This window comes from Entelurus aequoreus, linkage group LG08 (assembly GCF_033978785.1).
Source record: "Entelurus aequoreus isolate RoL-2023_Sb linkage group LG08, RoL_Eaeq_v1.1, whole genome shotgun sequence".
NCBI lineage: Eukaryota > Metazoa > Chordata > Actinopteri > Syngnathiformes > Syngnathidae > Entelurus > Entelurus aequoreus.
In genome coordinates, this window is record NC_084738.1 from 34,332,064 (window position 1) to 34,350,144 (window position 18,081).

At 41.1% G+C, this 18,081-nt stretch overlaps 2 protein-coding genes across 2 annotated transcripts; both read left to right on the forward strand.

Moving 5' to 3' along the window:
• The first annotated feature begins 7,403 nt into the window (after nt 1–7,403).
• On the forward strand, nt 7,404–10,024 carry LOC133656386 (uncharacterized). The gene is made up of 4 exons (XM_062057473.1): nt 7,404–7,580; nt 8,654–8,764; nt 8,885–8,999; nt 9,177–10,024. Exons 1-4 carry the CDS (start codon nt 7,404–7,406, stop codon nt 10,022–10,024), a joined length of 1,251 nt encoding a protein of 416 aa, XP_061913457.1.
• Nucleotides 10,025–10,169: 145 nt separating this feature from the next.
• LOC133655076 (uncharacterized) lies at nt 10,170–12,038 on the forward strand. The gene is made up of 6 exons (XM_062054984.1): nt 10,170–10,340; nt 10,456–10,704; nt 10,870–10,994; nt 11,362–11,408; nt 11,493–11,641; nt 11,769–12,038. The coding sequence occupies exons 1-6, from the start codon at nt 10,181–10,183 to the stop codon at nt 11,939–11,941; spliced, it is 903 nt and encodes a 300-aa protein (XP_061910968.1). The 5' UTR covers nt 10,170–10,180; the 3' UTR covers nt 11,942–12,038.
• Nucleotides 12,039–18,081: the final 6,043 nt, after the last annotated feature.

The following is an 18,081-nucleotide window of genomic DNA, read 5'->3' on the forward strand; positions in this document are numbered from 1 at the left end:
CTTTGCGCCTATAACAATCCAGATGGTTCTTTTCCTCTTTGGTCCGGAGGACACGACGTCCACAGTTTCCAAAAACAATTTGAAATGTGGACTCGTCAGACCACAGAACACATTTCCACTTTGTATTAGTCCATCTTAGATGAGCTCAGGTCCAGCGAAGCCGACGGCGTTTCTGGGTGTTGTTGATAAACGGTTTTCGCCTTGCATAGGAGAGTTTTAACTTGCACTTACAGTAGCGACCAACTGTAGTTACTGACAGTGGGTTTTTGAAGTGTTCCTGAGCCCATGTGGTGATATCCTTTACACACTGATGTCACTTGTTGATGCAGTACAGCCTGAGGGATCGAAGGTCACTGGCTTAGCTGCTTACGTGCAGTGATTTCTCCAGATTCTCTGAACCCTTTGATGATATTACGGACCATAGATGGTGAAATCCCTAAATTCCTTGCAATAGCTGGTTAAGAAAGGTTTTTCTGAAACTGTTCAACAATTTGCTCAGGCATTTGTTGACAAAGTGGTGACCCTCGCTTCATCCTTGTTTGTGAATGACTGAGCATTTCATGGAATCTACTTTTATACCCAATCATGGCACCCACCTGTTCCCAATTTGCCTGTTCACCTGTGGGATGTTCCAAATAAGTGTTTGATGAGCATTCCTAAACTTTATCAGTATTTATTGCCACCTTTCCCAACTTCTTTGTCACATGTTGCCGGCATCAAATTCTAAAGATAATGATTATTTGCAAAAAAAAAATGTTTATCAGTTTGAACATCAAATATGTTGTCTTTGTAGCATATTCAACTGAATATGGGTTGAAAATGATTTGCAAATCATTGTATTCCGTTTATATTTACATCTAACACAATTTCCCAACTCATATGGAAACGGGGTTTGTACATCCTGTTTGGGTTTGTACGAGTGTGACTTTACCCCTGTTCGCTATTCTCTTCGACTGTTCCTGGTTGGCAATTGGGAGGCTCATCTGTCCCTGAATGCCAAACATAAGGGTTTATGTTCCAGCATGGTTCATTGTTACAGAGTGTTGTGTTCTGCCTATGGACTGTTTGTGAGGGTTATGTTATTACTCTTCTTACCACGTCTTGCGAGTTTTGCCTCTTAACCTGCTTTCGACATTGTGTTGCTCACATGCGTTTTATTTTTTTTCTTTACAGTTTAAAGTTTTAAATGGGTATATGAGGCCTCTGTAAGCACTGCAGCACTTTGGACAAGCCGTGTCGGTGCCGTGTCACTCAATACCTAATAATTGCAGGCAATATTGTTTTGGAGACTCAACTGCTTTAAACTAATTTGACTTTTAAATCCTCTGTGGTGTCGTGGCAATGTGTTTGTCCATTAAAACGCATGTCATGGTATTGATCCATGGATGGATAGTAGATTTGTTAAGAAAAACAAATAACACAATTTCCTTCCCATGAATCTAATTAAAATCAGTTTTGTGCCAAGTAGTAAAAAAAAACATTTTATTAAAAATAAAAAGTGTCATAACGCGAAAATCAAGGTGAAAGTATTACAAATTTGATTGTGCTTATGTAGTTGTCCTTTAACTAGGATGGGTTTTTTTACACACATTTTTATTAAAATTTTTAAAAGATCGCGTGTCCTTGAGCAGGGGCACAAGGACAGACCTGCAGACCATCACTGATCAGCGCACCTGGAACTAATGAGGGAGGACTACATAAAGACCAGCGAACCTGATGATCCTTTGCCGGAACGTAGTTTCAATCCAGTAGTAAGCATCACGTCTCTGGCTTCCCTCCCTCGTGCTTGCTCGCTGTCTCTGTGCCTTTCCCTGTTGTGTTTGATGTCCATTTTGTCTTCCGCAGTACATTCCCTGTCTGCCGTGATCGAGTTGTGTTTCTCAACCTCCCTCTGGATTTTGGACTGCCTTCCCCGATCCTCGACCACTGCTTGGACACGGACATCGTTGCCTCTCTCCAGCCCCCGACTGCTTGCCTGTCCACGGACTGCCTTCTCGCCTTGCCCCCTTGGTCTGACAAAGGATTCACCCAACACGCACAGACAACAAACCCTGGTAACATTCATATGGTCAATTCTACACATCGTCTTACACCCATCACTTGAAGTAGCATACACACCCTACACATTCGTCATGAGGTTTAATAAACCTGTTAAACCGAGTTCTTCCGTGGTGTTGTCTCCTTTCCCCGCCGTACATAACACATTTTATTGAAAACACAGTGTTTTTACAATCTGGCGATTCCTTTTTTTAATGCAAGTTGGATATACTCATTTATATATTCATTATGTGTTCAACAATTAGTAATGATATTTCCACTTTTGTGATCACAACAGAACGTAGTAGTAGTAAGAAGACAACAAAATGTGTTTGCATTCTTGGTGAAATATATCGCTTTAATATTGTCAGAACATACTTTCCACTGCCACAACATCACTTTTCTGCATTATTCCACGTGTGAATTTTTTACAATAAACACAACGCACAGTGGTATGGTTTTTCTTGCATCGACACTACACCTGGCACAATGCCCTTTTCCCTGTATCAGGAGTGGGTAATTGTTGCTGAAAGTTTTCTTATTTGCCCCCTTGGCTGCCATATGAGACTGTTCAAGCTCGTTTGCAAGCTCCACCAAGAAGTCCACCCGTCTCTCCTTGACCACAGTGGATGCCTGATAAATGTCAATCAAATGCAATGTCAATCATGTTGTAATACACAGCAACTGGCCAATGCCGTGTTCCTGAACCCACAGTGTACTTTCGCACACTCTCGTCCATGACACCGCATTTCAAGCAGTTGCAGTCGGTGACTTTTTTTTAGCCTTTTTTTTCCGGGTATCCCCAGTCTCCCCCACACTGTGCATGCTACTGAGGATGCAGACATTCTTCCTCCGTTTGGGCGCATAAACAGTCAGTGTTTCTGTCTTGCTCCAGAGGAATAAGTGTGCCTCAAAGGCTCTGTATTAATTTAGGCAGAAAGGCAACTTGATGTCAGATGCAGTAAACACAGTTTTGCTTGGTTGGCTGAGCAAACCAAGCAACAACAGAACACAAACAAGATATGAAAAGTCTGCAGCAAAATATAGAAAGTCTGCAAACTCAAAATAAAAACATAAAAAAGGAAGTCTATTATATGCGCCAACAAATGAAGACTCTCCAAGAAAACAACAACATGCTGTGGAATATCATAGAAGAAATGGATCAGGATAAACGAATAAATTATATCATCGTGACAGGGCACCGAATTAAACCAAGATCCTATGCGAAATCTGTGAATAATGAAGGTGAACCAGATGAAATGGATATTGTCTCAGCAGAACAGCAAGTGGTCAACTTTCTGCAATCAAAGGAAATTGAAATCGACATTAATACCATCAAAACATGCATCCCACTGAACGGAAGAAACAACAATGGCACTCCAGTCGTACTTGTGAAACTCGTAAACAGAAAGTCTAAAATGGCATTGCTGAGACAGGGAAAGAAGCTGAAGGGAACAAACGTGTACATGAATGAGCATCTCAAAAAACGTAATGCTGGAATCGCCAAGAAAGCACGCGACTTGAGAAAGCAGGGAAAAATCCAGGGAGATTGGAGCGCCAACTGTAAAATCTACATCAAGCTGAATGGAAGTCCAGAAGCAAGAGTACTTGTTGTCCATGACATCATGGACCTGGACAAATATGAAGTTTACACAGCGTCCACAACAATGATAATAATGGACTCTGACAGAAAAACACCTAGATTCAACATCAACACTACTATGTTCCAAGGGACGACTAAACAAGAAGACCTAGATTCAGGGCATCCACCTACACTTATAGAGATTATTGAAACAACATCAAAGAGGGATTACCCCCAATACTTCTTAGACGGAGACAAAAATAAAGACAACATAAAGGAAGTAGTTGAAAGCTTCAATAATTACTTCGTAAATATTGGACCAAAATTGGCAGAAAGGATTCCAGACCCAGTTTCAATTGAGGACTATAACACTGGTAGCGTTCCTTCCAATGCAGAAGACAAGCAGGAGTAGCGTGCGGGTAAGATTAAAGGATTTTAATAAATTAAATGCAGGACAAAAATACAAAACTGAGGACACTAGCAAGCGTGGAGCTAAACAAAACACAAAATGTCACCAAGGGTGAAAAACGAGGAATGCTAGCGTGTACAAAATCACTACATCGAGGAGAAAAACCAGGAGAACGTAAATGTTGCCCATAGCAAACATTGACCCAGCAACGACTGCTGGGTGACAGGAAACTATAAAGGGGAGTGATTAACCAAAACACCTGGTGGGAACACTAATTGCAAAACTAAGACAGGTGAGGAGAATCAGTGCCCATGGAAACCAACAGAAAACAAGGAAAGGGTGCACTTAGGGAACAGACTGAAACAGAAAAACTACCAAACCCAAATCATGCCATGAGCGAAATCCCAACTCCATGTTCCTCAGTATTGTGACACAGGAGGAAATAGTTATAATCGTGAAAAAATGCAAATCTAAGACTTCAACTGATTGTATTTGAATTGATATGGAAACAATAAAAAAGGTTATTGAAGAGATCTGAGGACCATTAATGTATATTAGTAACCTATCATTTCAAACAGTTAAATTTCCAAACAATATGAAAATAGCTAAAGTTGCACCAATTTATAAGACTGGAGACAAACACCAATTTACAAATTATAGACCTGTTTCTTAACTTCCACAATTTTCTAAAATCATTGAAAAACTGTTCAAAAACAGATTAGAGAGTTTCACAAACAAAAATAGAATACTCGAAGAGAACATATATGGATACAGAGCTAATGTTTCAACTTTGATGGCTTTAATTGAAATTACAGAAGAAATTACCAATGCAATAGATAGTAAAAAAAATGTGCGGCAGCAGTTTTTATGGATCTAACTAAAGCATTTGACACAATTAATCACAATATTTTAATCAAAAAACTAGAACAATATGGCATCAGAGGGTTAGTCTTAAACTGGATAAGAAATTATTTATCGAACAGGAAACAATACGTGAAGCTAGGCTAACACACATCTACAACGCTAAATATATCCTGTGGTGTACCTCAGGGATCAATACTAGGACCAACATTATTCAATCTCTATATAAATGACATTTGTAAAGTTACAAAAGATTTAAAGTTAGTATTATTTGCGGATGATACAACTGTGTTTTGTTCAAGAGATAACACACAGAAGATAATACAAATAATAACAGAAGAAATTAACAAATTAAAAAGATGGTTTGACAAAAACAGACTATCTTTGAATCTCAGTAAAACTAAAATAATGCTATTTGGTAACAGTAGAAGAGAAAGTCAAACACAAATACAAATAGACGAAATAGAAATTGAAAAAGTAAAGGAAAACAAATTGCTAGGTATAATGATTGATGATAAATTGAACTGGAAATCTCACGTAAAAAATATACAACATAAAGTAGCGAGAAACACGTCAATAATGAATAAAGCAAAACATATTTTAGACCAAAAATCACTTCATATTCTCTACTGCTCGCTAGTGCTACCATATCTGAGTTATTGTGTAGAAATATGGGGAAATAACTACAAAAGTACACTTCATTCATAACGGTGTTACAAAAAAGATCAGTTAGAATAATACATAATGTTGGATATAGAGAACATACAAACCCTTTATTTATTGAATCAAAAATACTGAAATTCAATGACATAGTGAATTTGCAAACAGCTAAAATTATGCACAAAGCAAACTATAACCTGCTACCCAAGAATATACAATAATTCTTCTCAAAAAAAGAGGAGAAATATAATCTTAGAGAAAAATTTCATTTAAAACATTTGTAAGCACGTACAACACTTAAGACCTTCAGTATATCTGTATGTGGAATTAAATTATGGAATGGATTAAGCAAAGCAATCACACAACGTACTAATATGATCCACTTCAAGAAACTCTTCAAACTTAAAGTGTTTACAAAGTACAAAGAAGAAGAACCATGATAAACTTTCTGAATTTATTTCATAAATGATAAATGGGTTATAATTGTATAGCGCTTTTCTACCTTCAAGGTACTCAAAGCGCTTTGACACTATTTCCACATTCACCCATTCACACACACATTCACACACTGATGGCGGGAGCTGCCATGCAAGGTGCTAACCAACACCCATCAGGAGCAAGGGTGAAGTGTCTTGCCCAAGGACACAACGGACGTGACTAGGATGGTAGAAGGTGGGGATTCATCCATCCATCCATTCATTTTCAAAATAATCTTACTCATCTCACCTAATGAAATGTAACTTACTTCACCGAGTATTATTTATTTATTTATTTATTTTCATTGTGATTAGTTATGGAGTATATTGTTAATGAATTGAGAACAGGAAGTGAACAAAAGTTTTAGCAACTGTTATGTAAAAGAAAAGGGGTAGGATTAAATAAGCTCTACTTCTTCCCACTCCTTTTCGAACATGTTGAAAAGAGAAACTGGACATTGTGATGAATCATGTTGTATGCTTGCATGTTCGAAATAAACTCAAACTCAACTCAACTCACTTAACTGAGTGATTCTGAGTGAACATGCAAAACTTCACATGCACACACATTCACGCACACGCACACGCACACACACACGCACACTCACGCGTGCATACAACCACCATTTGGAAGTCTACAATGTGTTCCCAGGTGCAGCCCACACCTATCAGAGTTTATGGTTTGCGTAAAGGCTAACTTGTTCTTTTCCTTTGTAATCTCTGCCTACTGAGCCTATGGTGCTGTTAAGTTATTGTAGCTCAATTTGCCTTAATTTATTTGATTTTAATGTATTATTATTTAATTTATTATTGTTTTAGTTGCTTAAAGGCCTACTGAAACCCACTACTACCGATCACACAGTCTGATAGTTTATATATCAATGATGAAATCTTAACATTGCAAGACATGCCAATACGGCCGGGTTAACTTATAAAGTGCAATTTTAAAATTCCCGCCACACTTCCGTTCGAAAAACTCCTTTGCATATGACGTATGCGCGTGACGTCACAGGAGCTACGGAAGAGGTTGGACCCTATCGGACCCGACATAAAAACCTGTGTTTTCGACAAAATTCCACAGTATTCTGGACATCTGTTGGTGAATCTTTTGCAATTTGTTCAATTAACAATGGAGACTACAAAAAAGAAAGCTGTAAGTGGAAAGCGGTGTGTTGCTGTGGGATGTAGCAACACAAAGACAAACACAACTGGTGTTGCATTGTTTTTATTCCCAAAAGATGGCGGCCAAGCTTTACTATGGAGCAAAGAAGTCAAGCGAACACGGTTGGATTGGACCACACACACAAAGCACAGTGTATTATGCAGCGAACATTTCGAACAATCATGTTTCGAAGAGGGTCCCTTGCAAAGGGCAGCGATGGGCATCGCCACCACCCGTCGACTCGTGCTGAAGAAAGGTGCGAAGCCAACTATTTTCAACAGACCACGGCCATGCTTAAGTGCAAGTTCGACAAGTTCAGAGCACCCCACATCCTCCACAAGTGGACAGACTGTGCACATGAGGTCTGCATTTGCCAAAAGGGAAAGGAAGAGGGTAAGAATATTGATTTCCAGTTTCCATAGTCAGACTACACTGTTCCAATATCCATTTATTTGTTCTCAATTGTTGATGACTGATGATAACAACCAAACCTAACCCCTCCACACCCCGGATTGTAAATAATGTAAATAATGCAATGTAATTATCTTGTGTGATGACTGTATTATGATGATAGTATATATCTGATAGTATATATCTGTATAATGAATCAATTTAAGTGGACCCCGACTTAAACAAGTTGAAAAACTTATTGGGGTGTTACCATTTAGTGGTCAATTGTACAGAATATATACTTCACTGTGCAACCTACTAATAAAAGTCTCAATCAATCAATCAAAACTCACACACACAGTCATAGACTACTCCAGTGGTTCTCAACCTTTTTTCAGTGATGTACCCCCTGTGAACATTTTTTTAACTCAAGTATCCCCTAATCAGAGCAAAGCATTTTTGTTTGAAAAAAAGAGAAAAAAAAGTAAAATACAGCACTATGTCATCAGTTTCTGATTTATTAAATTGTATAACAGTGCAAAATATTGCTCATTCTTAGTGGTCTTTCTTGAACTATTTGGAAAAAAAGATATAAAAATAACAAAAAACTTGTTGAAAATAAACAAGTGATTCAATTATAAATAACGATTTCTACACATAGAAGTAATCATCAACTTAAAGTGCCCTCTTTGGGGATTGTAATAGAGATCCATCTGGATTCATGAACTTAATTCTAAACATTTATTTTGTTGAAGTATTATTCAATAAATATATTTATAAAGGATTTTTGAATTGTTGCTATTTTTAGAATATTTTTAAAAATTCTGACGTACTCCTTAGCATACCTTCAAGTACCCCCAGGGGTACGCGTACCCCAATTTGAGAACCACTGGTCTACTCCATGAACAATGAAATAAATTAACAATAAAATAGTCTACATATAATTATTGCTTCAAGTTCTAGTCAAGTTCTTCTGCAGTATAAAGTATCGTACATTTACTGACATTACTGTCAATAGTGTCAATACTGTCAATAGATTACAATAGACAATAATATAAAGTATTGTACATTTACAGACAATAGATCAGATCATGGCCAGTACGACTACGGCATCAGTGGCGGATGCGGTGGATGAACCAATGGCAATGGCACTAGATTTGCCTGATGAGGAGGGCGATCAAGATCAGGTTCGATTTGTTTTCCTAATCAATGTTCAAATGGATTACAGTTCAAGCCCAATACAAAAGTATTCATAATTTATGTAAATAAGGTATCCATATTACATGTAGCTGTTTCTCCATTTCCAGGGAAATACAAGAGAACAAGGATGCCAGACGGACTGGGTACCGATTGGGAGAGCACCGACAGCAATGACCAGTAGCAAGAGCACCCAAACAGGGAAAATACATCATAGATCAAAGGGTATGTCTATTTCGGTGATGAACATGATTCTGCACATCACAGTACACATTGCACAGCTGCCTGTGCAGAGTAGAGTAGACAGATAAATTAGGTGATTCAAAGACAATAATTAGTATGTGATTCTAGTTTAATTTTAACAGATTATATAAAACAACTTGTGTTTGATTTTATTGCTAGGACACCAGGTGACCCCAGAGATCCTCGAGAGGGTTAGAGCTCGGCTGGCCAGGGTTAGTGAAGTCCCATCGTCAAGTGTAGCAGCTCCATCTGACAGCCCCGAGATGCAGACTAACATAGCAACTCCAGGTGCTCCTGCATTGTTTGATGTAGGACCAGCATCAAGTCCCACTGCGCCTTTTGTTAGTGGTTCTTCCGATGACAGCTATGTGCCGAGTGAGTCATCGACATCGGATCCGTGTCAATCTGACGGGTCGCCAGATCGCCCACATACTCACCAGATGCGTGAAGAGGGCTGCCACAAGGAACCGAAGTACATCATCTTTGAGTCGTGCCTCCAGAGTCTCGTCAAGTGGTGTCACTGTCCAGTCTGTGGCAGCCAGGACATAAGCCCTTCTTGGGATTCAAACGGTACACAGCTGACCATGACTCTTCAATGTGCATCATGTGACCAGAGGAGTAGTTGGAGCAGCCAGCCAAACATTGGCCCTTATGCCGCGGGCAACATCCTGCTATCTGCTGGCATCCTCTTCGCTGGCGCATCTTCTGGCAAGGTGTTGCAAGTGCTGAACAGCATCGGAGTGGTCACGTATGTGAAGAGGACATTTTTCAACCACCAGGAGCTCATCCTGCAGCCAGCCATCAAAAAGGTGTGGGAGGAACAGCAACGGACGCACCTCACCATGCTGCAGGTGGAAGGCCGACCCCTCGTCCTTGGTGGTGATGGGCGAGCAGACAGTGCCAAGTTTGGTACCTACACCACAATGGAGCTTGTGGCCAATGTGGTTCTCGACCTGCAGGTTGTACAGGTACGACCATGTCATCTCACTAAAACACTAGTAACATAATAAGCAGAGAAGGGATTTTCCAGAATTATCCTAGTAAATTTGTCTAATAACATTAACCATTTCAATGTATACTAAGCCCCTTTTTCATTTTTTTCTTTGCTCATTCCTTTTCTGTTATATATATTTCAGAGCAACAAATGTCTTGGCAGCTACCATATGGAGATGGAAGGACTGAAGAGGATGGTGGAGCTGCTGATCAGCTGGGACCTGGATGTCGGGGTGCTGGTGACAGACCGACACAGACAGATCGCTAAATGGTTTCGCGAAAACATGCCCAATACACGGCACTGCTATGACATCTGGCATGTTGCAAAATGTTAGTTGGATTATTTGTATGCATGACAACTTGTGAAGTAGTGTGTACATATTAGTGATCAGATGAATGCCATATTGTATTTAATCCACAAATTTCTGCTTTTTTCTGTTTGTAGCCATCGGAAAGAAACTGAAGGCCATCTACAGGCATAAGGACTGTGAAGACCTGAAGCCCTGGGTGCAAAGTATAATCAACCACCTCTACTGGGCAGCAGTGTCTACACCGCCTGGAGAGGGGGAACTTCTGGTTGCCAAGTGGAAGTCTGTGGAGCGACACATTCAGAACATCCACAAGGACCATGGCGACCTCTTCCCAATTTGTACTCATGGACAACTGCAACGGCAAAAGAAATGGCTCAAACAAAGTGAGTAGGCAAAAAAGTTGCCCGAAAGCAGTGAGGGACTAGCAGTATTTTCCTGCACATCTTTTGAAAGTCAAAAAATTCAGATAAACTTGTAAGTAAAGAACCAGTTTAAGTTGACTGGAACATTTTTGTTGAAACATTGTTGTATTTTAAATTTATGTTTAGGTTCACGCTCAGCAGTGAAACTGGAGGAGGTGGTCAACAACAAGTCCCTGCTGGAAGATATCGCCATGCTGTCGGGTGAACACCAGACTTCCAAGGTGGAGGCGTTCCATAGCCTTATCATACAGGTGAGAATTAGGCTGATCACCTGTAGGTGGCGTCGTGGTTACCACCTGCCACTAGGACTTTGGTGGCCAGGGAGCAAAATACTAGAGCATACTAAATGTAGCCTTGATACAGTCAGTGTAAGCAAGAGAATGTTAGAGGTCCAATATAGTGGCTAGGCATCTTGGTGAGAAAGATTGCAAACAATTCTGGCGTGGTGTTAAAATTAAAAACAAAACAGCTTCATTATTGCATGAGATCAAGCTTTAATAGCTGACTATAAACAGTTTAATACACAAACATTTGTATTCAAATTTACAAACTATTTATACATTTAGACACACATTGTATGGACGCATGACTGAATAAAGTGTCTTTTATCTTATACAGTTCGCACCGAAAATGTATGTCTTCTCATACATCGGAATGCTGTGCAGGTATGTTTCCACACTAATCTAAGTGTCACTAGTGTGTGCCATACTTTAGTACTAATTATTACATTATTCTGTTACCACACCTAGGAACCTGCTTGCTGGGCTGCACTGGAATGAAAACTCGAGCCGCCCTATAGCCACTACACAAGCGGGTGCTGAGCGCTATGCAGTACGCTACCCGAAGTATAAAGCAGGGGGCCATGTGGTCAAGAAAATCGCGACAGAGCCAACATACCGTAAGTGTAGAGGACACAAAACATGTAAACACTTGACACTTTGTATCATGATAATAATACTGTCAAGTTTCACTCTCCATGAGTATATTATGTTGTGAGCAGGAACATGTACAATTGTATTTTGCAGGCTACGTAGATGACTTGATCAGGGAGGTTGTTGCTGGCTGCAGACAGACCCCTGACCAGCGAACACCAGTCAGCGTCACTGTGGATGTGCCTCCCTTCCTCTGCGATGAACTGGAGAAGCCAGACAAGGAGGAAGCCATCGCCAAGCACAGGAGTCGCTTCGGTAAGTGTTAACTGCCCTCCCGGTAACAGTTAGAGATGCTACCTTAGTAGAAGCATTTAAGTCCCATCTTAAAACTCATTTGTATACTCTAGCCTTTAAATAGACCCCCATTTTTAGACCAGTTTTTTTCATCAGAGACCAAAAGTTGCGAAATTTATCGACTTTGTTCTATACTAAATCCTTTCAGCAAAAATATGGCAATACCGCAAAATGATCAAGTATGACACATAGAATGGATCTGCTATTCCCGTTTAAATAAAAAAAATTCATTTCAGTAGGCCTTTAAGAGATATTCTTGGCTCTGAATTTGTTCATTGCTATTTTTATGTTTTTGTGCATTATTTGTTGCCGTCATTAAACAAACAGGTTACTTATCAGTTACTCAGTACTTGAGTAGTTTTTTCACAACATACTTTTTACTTTTACTGAAGTAAATATTTGGGTGACTACTCCTTACTTTTACTTGAGTAATAAAACTCTAAAGTAACAGTACTCTTACTTGAGTACAATTTCTGGCTACTCTACCCACCTCTGGTCTGTGTACAGATGTTAAGTACAATATCACATAGCGTCCAGAGGGGGCGCCGTTGAGTGTGTTGTGGGGATTAAGAGTGTGTATTAACAAGCACGAGTAAAGGAAGCTGTGTGAAGTTTACAAGTTTCTGGAGTCTGCTTTCACGGATATAAACACTACTACAACATGGTGTCAGAAGTAAGCGAACCTACTGTGGGTAAAAAGTAGGTGTAGTTGAGAGAGAGAAGTGAGCTGAAATAGTCCAGCCGAGGTCGTCATTGTTTACCTGGCCGGCGATAGGCTAAGCTACGCTAGGCTACGGTGAGCACGGAGAGCAGCGGATCAGCATCGGAGCCCGGATAAGGACGGGAGATGACAGATCAAATATTCTCCATCGCGCCTCCTGGCAGCTTCAACTTCGAGGAGTCCAGCTCGTGGCCGCAATGGTTGAGACGGTTCGAGAGGTTCAGGATGGCGTCAGGATTGAGCGGAAAAGAGGACGGCTATCAGGTCAACTCCCTACTGTATGTGATGGGTGAAAAGAGTGACGACATTCTCACTACGTTACCACTAAGCGACCAACAGAAGACAGTTTATGCAGAGGTGACAAAAGCCTTTGATGAACATTTTGTGGGTAAGCACAATGTAATTTATGAACGTGCTAAGTTTAATAGCAGACATCAACAACAAGGCGAGTCTGCAGAGAACTTTATCACAGATGTGCATGAATTGGCTGAACACTGCAAATTTGGTGCCTTAAAGGAGGAAATGATAAGAGACCGCATAGTGGTTGGGATAAGAGACTGCAGGCTGTCAGAGAGACTTCAGTTAGACCCAGACCTGACGCTGGCAAAAACAATAACCCAGGTCAGGCAGCAGGAAGAAATAAAGAAACAACAGCAACTGCTACGAGGGACACACACAGAAATTAAAGGTGCTAATGTGGATGCCATAAACACAAATAGAGGGAAAACACAATATAGACAAGCTCCCCCACGCAGACCAGAGCCGTTTAATTCCAAGCCAAGCACTGTAAACAAGACATACTATAATGAGAAATGTACAAGGTGCGGCAAAACGCCACAACACCCCTGGAAACTGTGCCCAGCCAAAGAGGCCGAGTGTCGAAAATGCAAAAAAAAGGGACATTTCGCTGCGGTCTGCAGATCATCTCAAAGAGTGGAAGCTATAGTGGACAGCAACACAGATGAAGATATAGCTTTCATGGGGACAGTTAACACAGAAGGAATTGAAGAGGAATGGTTAAAAGAAATCAGCCTTAACAGAAAGAAGGTAACATTTAAACTGGACTCAGGAGCCTCAGTTACAGCTATTCCATCTGCCATGTACTTGAGAGCACGTGATGGCAGGCTGAAGACACCACCTAAAAAGATTAAAGGTCCAGATAACTGTCCATTGAAGGTTTTGGGCATCATGAAAGCACACATTAAAACAGAAAAAAGAGAAATAAGGCAAGATGTATATGTGGACTGGACTCCCGCTGATGTGTTGGATCCACTGTGGACTGGACTTTCACAATGTTATGTCAGACCCACTCGACATCCGTTGCTTTCGGTCTCCCCTAGAGGGGGGGGGTTACCCACATATGCGGTCCTCTCCAAGGTTTCTCATAGTCATTCACCGACGTCCCACTGGGGTGAGTTTTTCCTTGCCCGTATGTGGGCTCTGTACCGAGGATGTCGTTGTGGCTTGTACAGCCCTTTGAGACACTTGTGATTTAGGGCTATATAAATAAACATTGATTGATTGATTGATTGATGTATATGTGGTGACAAACCTGGTGATGCCACTAATGGGACTTCCTGCTTTAATAAAGCTGAACCTGGTCCAACAGGTAGCTTCAGTACAGGAGGAGAAACAAGAAGCGAGGCATCAATACAGAGCTATGTTCCCAAAAGTGTTTTCAGGGCTTGGAAAGCTACAAGGAAACTACAAGATAAAACTGAATAATGGAGCAGTTCCTTATGCTCTCTCGGCCCCGCGTAGAGTTCCGTTACCTATGAAAGAACAAGTTAAAGAAGAGTTAGACAGGATGGAAGCAATGGGGGTCATGACAAAAATTGAGGAGCCAACTGAATGGTGTGCGGGGATGGTAGTGGTCCCCAAGCCAAATAAGAAACCTCGCATTTGTGTGGACCTTACCCGACTTAACGACAGCGTGTGCAGAGAGAGACACATACTGCCTGCAGTTGATGAGACACTGGCGCAGCTGGAGGGGGCAAGAGTCTTTTCGAAATTAGATGCGACATCTGGTTTCTGGCAAGTTCCTCTACATGAAGAATCACAGCCTTTAACAACTTTTAATACCCCCTTCGGAAGATATTGCTTTCAGAGGCTCCCCTTCGGCATTTCTTCCGCGCCTGAGCATTTTCAGCTGAGAATCTCACAAATAATCGCAGGGGCAAAGGGCGCTCTGTGCCATGCAGATGACATCTTAGTCTATGGAAAAGACAAAAAAGAGCATGATGAAAGGCTGCAAGAAGTACTGAAAAGGTGTGAAAAAGTGGGCCTCACCCTCAATGAAAAATGTGAATTTTCAGTGGAAAAAGTACCATTTCTTGGACACCACATAAGCGCATCAGGAATCGAGGCTGATCCAGACAAAATCAGCGCCATTAAAAACATGCCAGAACCTAGCAATGTGGAGGAGGTCCGCCGGTTCATGGGAATGGTGAATTATGTGGGTAAGTTCTCACCCAGCCTACCAGCTCTCACAAAACCCCTACGTGACCTGTTAAAAAGTGACAGCACATGGACATGGGACGCACAACAGAAAACAGCCTTTGAAAAAATTAAAAAAGAGCTGAGTTCTCCTCCAGTCCTTGCACAATACAGTCCTAAGAAAGAAACATTGGTATCGGCAGATGCGTCGTCATACGGACTTGGGGCGGTCCTCCTGCAGCAGCAGACAGATGGTAGGTGGAGACCTGTTGTGTACATATCACGGAGCCTGACGCCCACAGAGATCCAGTACGCGCAAATAGAAAAAGAAGCACTAGCGGCAACATGGGCCTGTGAGCGACTCAGCTCATATCTGCTAGGTTTGGAATTCACAGTGAGAACCGATCACAAACCTTTAATCTCGCTGCTTGGCTCTCGGTCTTTGGATGATCTTCCCCCAATAATTCTTAGATTTAGGCTAAGACTGTAAAATCATACATGTCCCGGGAAAACAACTCGTCACTGCTGACACTCTTTCAAGAGCTCCCCTGGGAATGGAGGCCAGAGAGGCCAATAGCAGTTTGCAGAAAGAATGCTGTGCATACATTGATCACATTCTACACCATCTCCCTGCCACTGACAGTAAACTAGCTTGCATCAAGGAAGCTCAGAGCACAGACAGTGTTTGCAGGCAGCTGAAAACATTGACGGAAAAAGGCTGGCCCTCTCACAGGAGAAGCGTTCCTGAGCATCTTCTGCCATTCTGGTCAGAGAGGAATGACATCAACATGGCAGAGGGATTGCTTCTTAAGGGAACGAGGATTCTGGTCCCTGGATGCATGCAGCAGGAAATGATGGAAAGGTTGCACGAAGGCCATCAGGGCGTGACTAAGTGTGTGGCAAGGGCACAAGGATCCTTATGGTGGCCAGGGATAACAAGACATATTAAAGAGATGGTGGAAAGGTGTGAAATATGTTGCCAATATTCACAGACAAAGACATAACCTTTAATGACCACGCCCCTATCAGCACGACCATGGGAAAAAGTGGCGGCTGATATCTTTCAGTGGAAGAATGGACATTATATCGTGGTGGTGGACTACTACTCCCGATACATTGAAGTAGCAAACCTCCCGACCCTGACAACATCTACAACTGTGGAGCGACTCAAGGTAATCTTTGCAAGATTTGGAGTGCCTGAAATCTTGGTGACTGACAATGGGCCACAGTTCTCTTCCACAGACTTTGCCACTTTTGCCCAGGACTATGGTTTCAACCACACGACCAGCAGTCCTCGCTATCCCCAGAGCAATGGGGAAGCAGAGAGAGCTGTCCGCACAGTCAAACAGCTGCTCAACAAAAGTCCAGACCCTTAGAAAGCTCTTTTGGCTTACAGAGCTACACCACTGGCTCACGGGCTGAGTCCAGCGCAGCTGCTGATGGGGAGGAAGATAAGATCAACAGTTCCTACCGCTCCACAAGCATTGAAACCAGCCTGGCCAAACCTCAGAGCTTTCAGGGAAAAAGACAAATAACTAAAAGTGAAGCAGAGAGAGTCATTCAACCTGAGACACAGGACAAAAGACTTACCAGTTCTGGTTCCAGGACAGAGAGTGTGGATTAAAACAGCGCAGACCATAGCTACGGTCCAGGGACCGGCTTCAACACCAAGGTCGTACAATGTGGAAACAGACCAAGGGAGCTTAAGACGAAACAGGGCTCACCTGACAGTGCTCCCTGAGAGAGGTCTGTCCTGCCCTGATGAGACAGAGACTGTCCAAAGGCAGACAGATTCAGGTGAAACAGTGACCAGGTCGGGAAGAGTTTCCCACCCTCCAGATAGACTGGATTTATGAACATTCTAAATTGACCAGAGAGGTTTCCCTGGTCTTTGGAAAGAATGGTGTAGACCTAACAGTTTGTTGTTCCTAAAAACGTGTATGTTATGTTGGGTACTAATGTTATGGAATGTGAATTGAACATGCTCAGTTATTAATACCCGGTGATTAAGATAGAAGTAACTATCATTTTGGAATTATTTTATTTTGAAACAGTTCAATCTTTAAAATACAGAAAAGAGGTTTACAAGCTAAAAGGGGGGATGTACAGATGTTAAGTACAATATCACATAGCGTCCAGAGGGGGCGCCGTTGAGTGTGTTGTGGGGATTAAGAGTGTGTATTAACAAGCACGAGTAAAGGAAGCTGTGTGAAGTTTACAAGTCTCTGGAGTCTGCTTTCACGGATATAAACACTACTACAACAGTCTGGACCCCAGAATGTAGTGCATGTAAACTGTCCACAAGGGCTGGCATACTCCATCCATCCATTTTCTACCGCTTGTCCTTTCTGGGTCGTACACTCTGGACATATTAAGCATCCTAAATGCCAATCAGGAACAGGTGAGGAAGCCAGCGCCCATACAGGATAAAAAGTGGCAGAGGGAGGCAAACAGGAAATGGAAATAAAAATAAAAGCGAAATACAATAAAATTACAGAAACTAATAATTGTCATGAGAGATCATGACACTAGGGATGGGCGATACCACACTTTTAGGATTCGATACGATACCGATACTTTTTCTTGCATTTTCATCGATACCGATACCGATACCAATAATTTCTTATTGGCAATTTTTTGTCAGTCAAAAATATTATTACTATTGTTATTATTTAAGACAAATCACAAGACAAATACAGACCATTTATACCACATTTATTATGGTCAATATATAATAAAAGTAAAATTAAAATAAATAACATAAATATGAAAAATAAATTAAATATTATATATAATAATAACTATATATTATATATAATAATAATTAAATATTAGGGCTTTCCAATTAACAGTCAAATCCGAATTGCAAGAAGCTGCAGTTATTTTTTAAAGTTTGTGATATAATTAGCAATTAATGAAATATGAAATAGGCTAATGTTTTCGAAATGTAAGAAA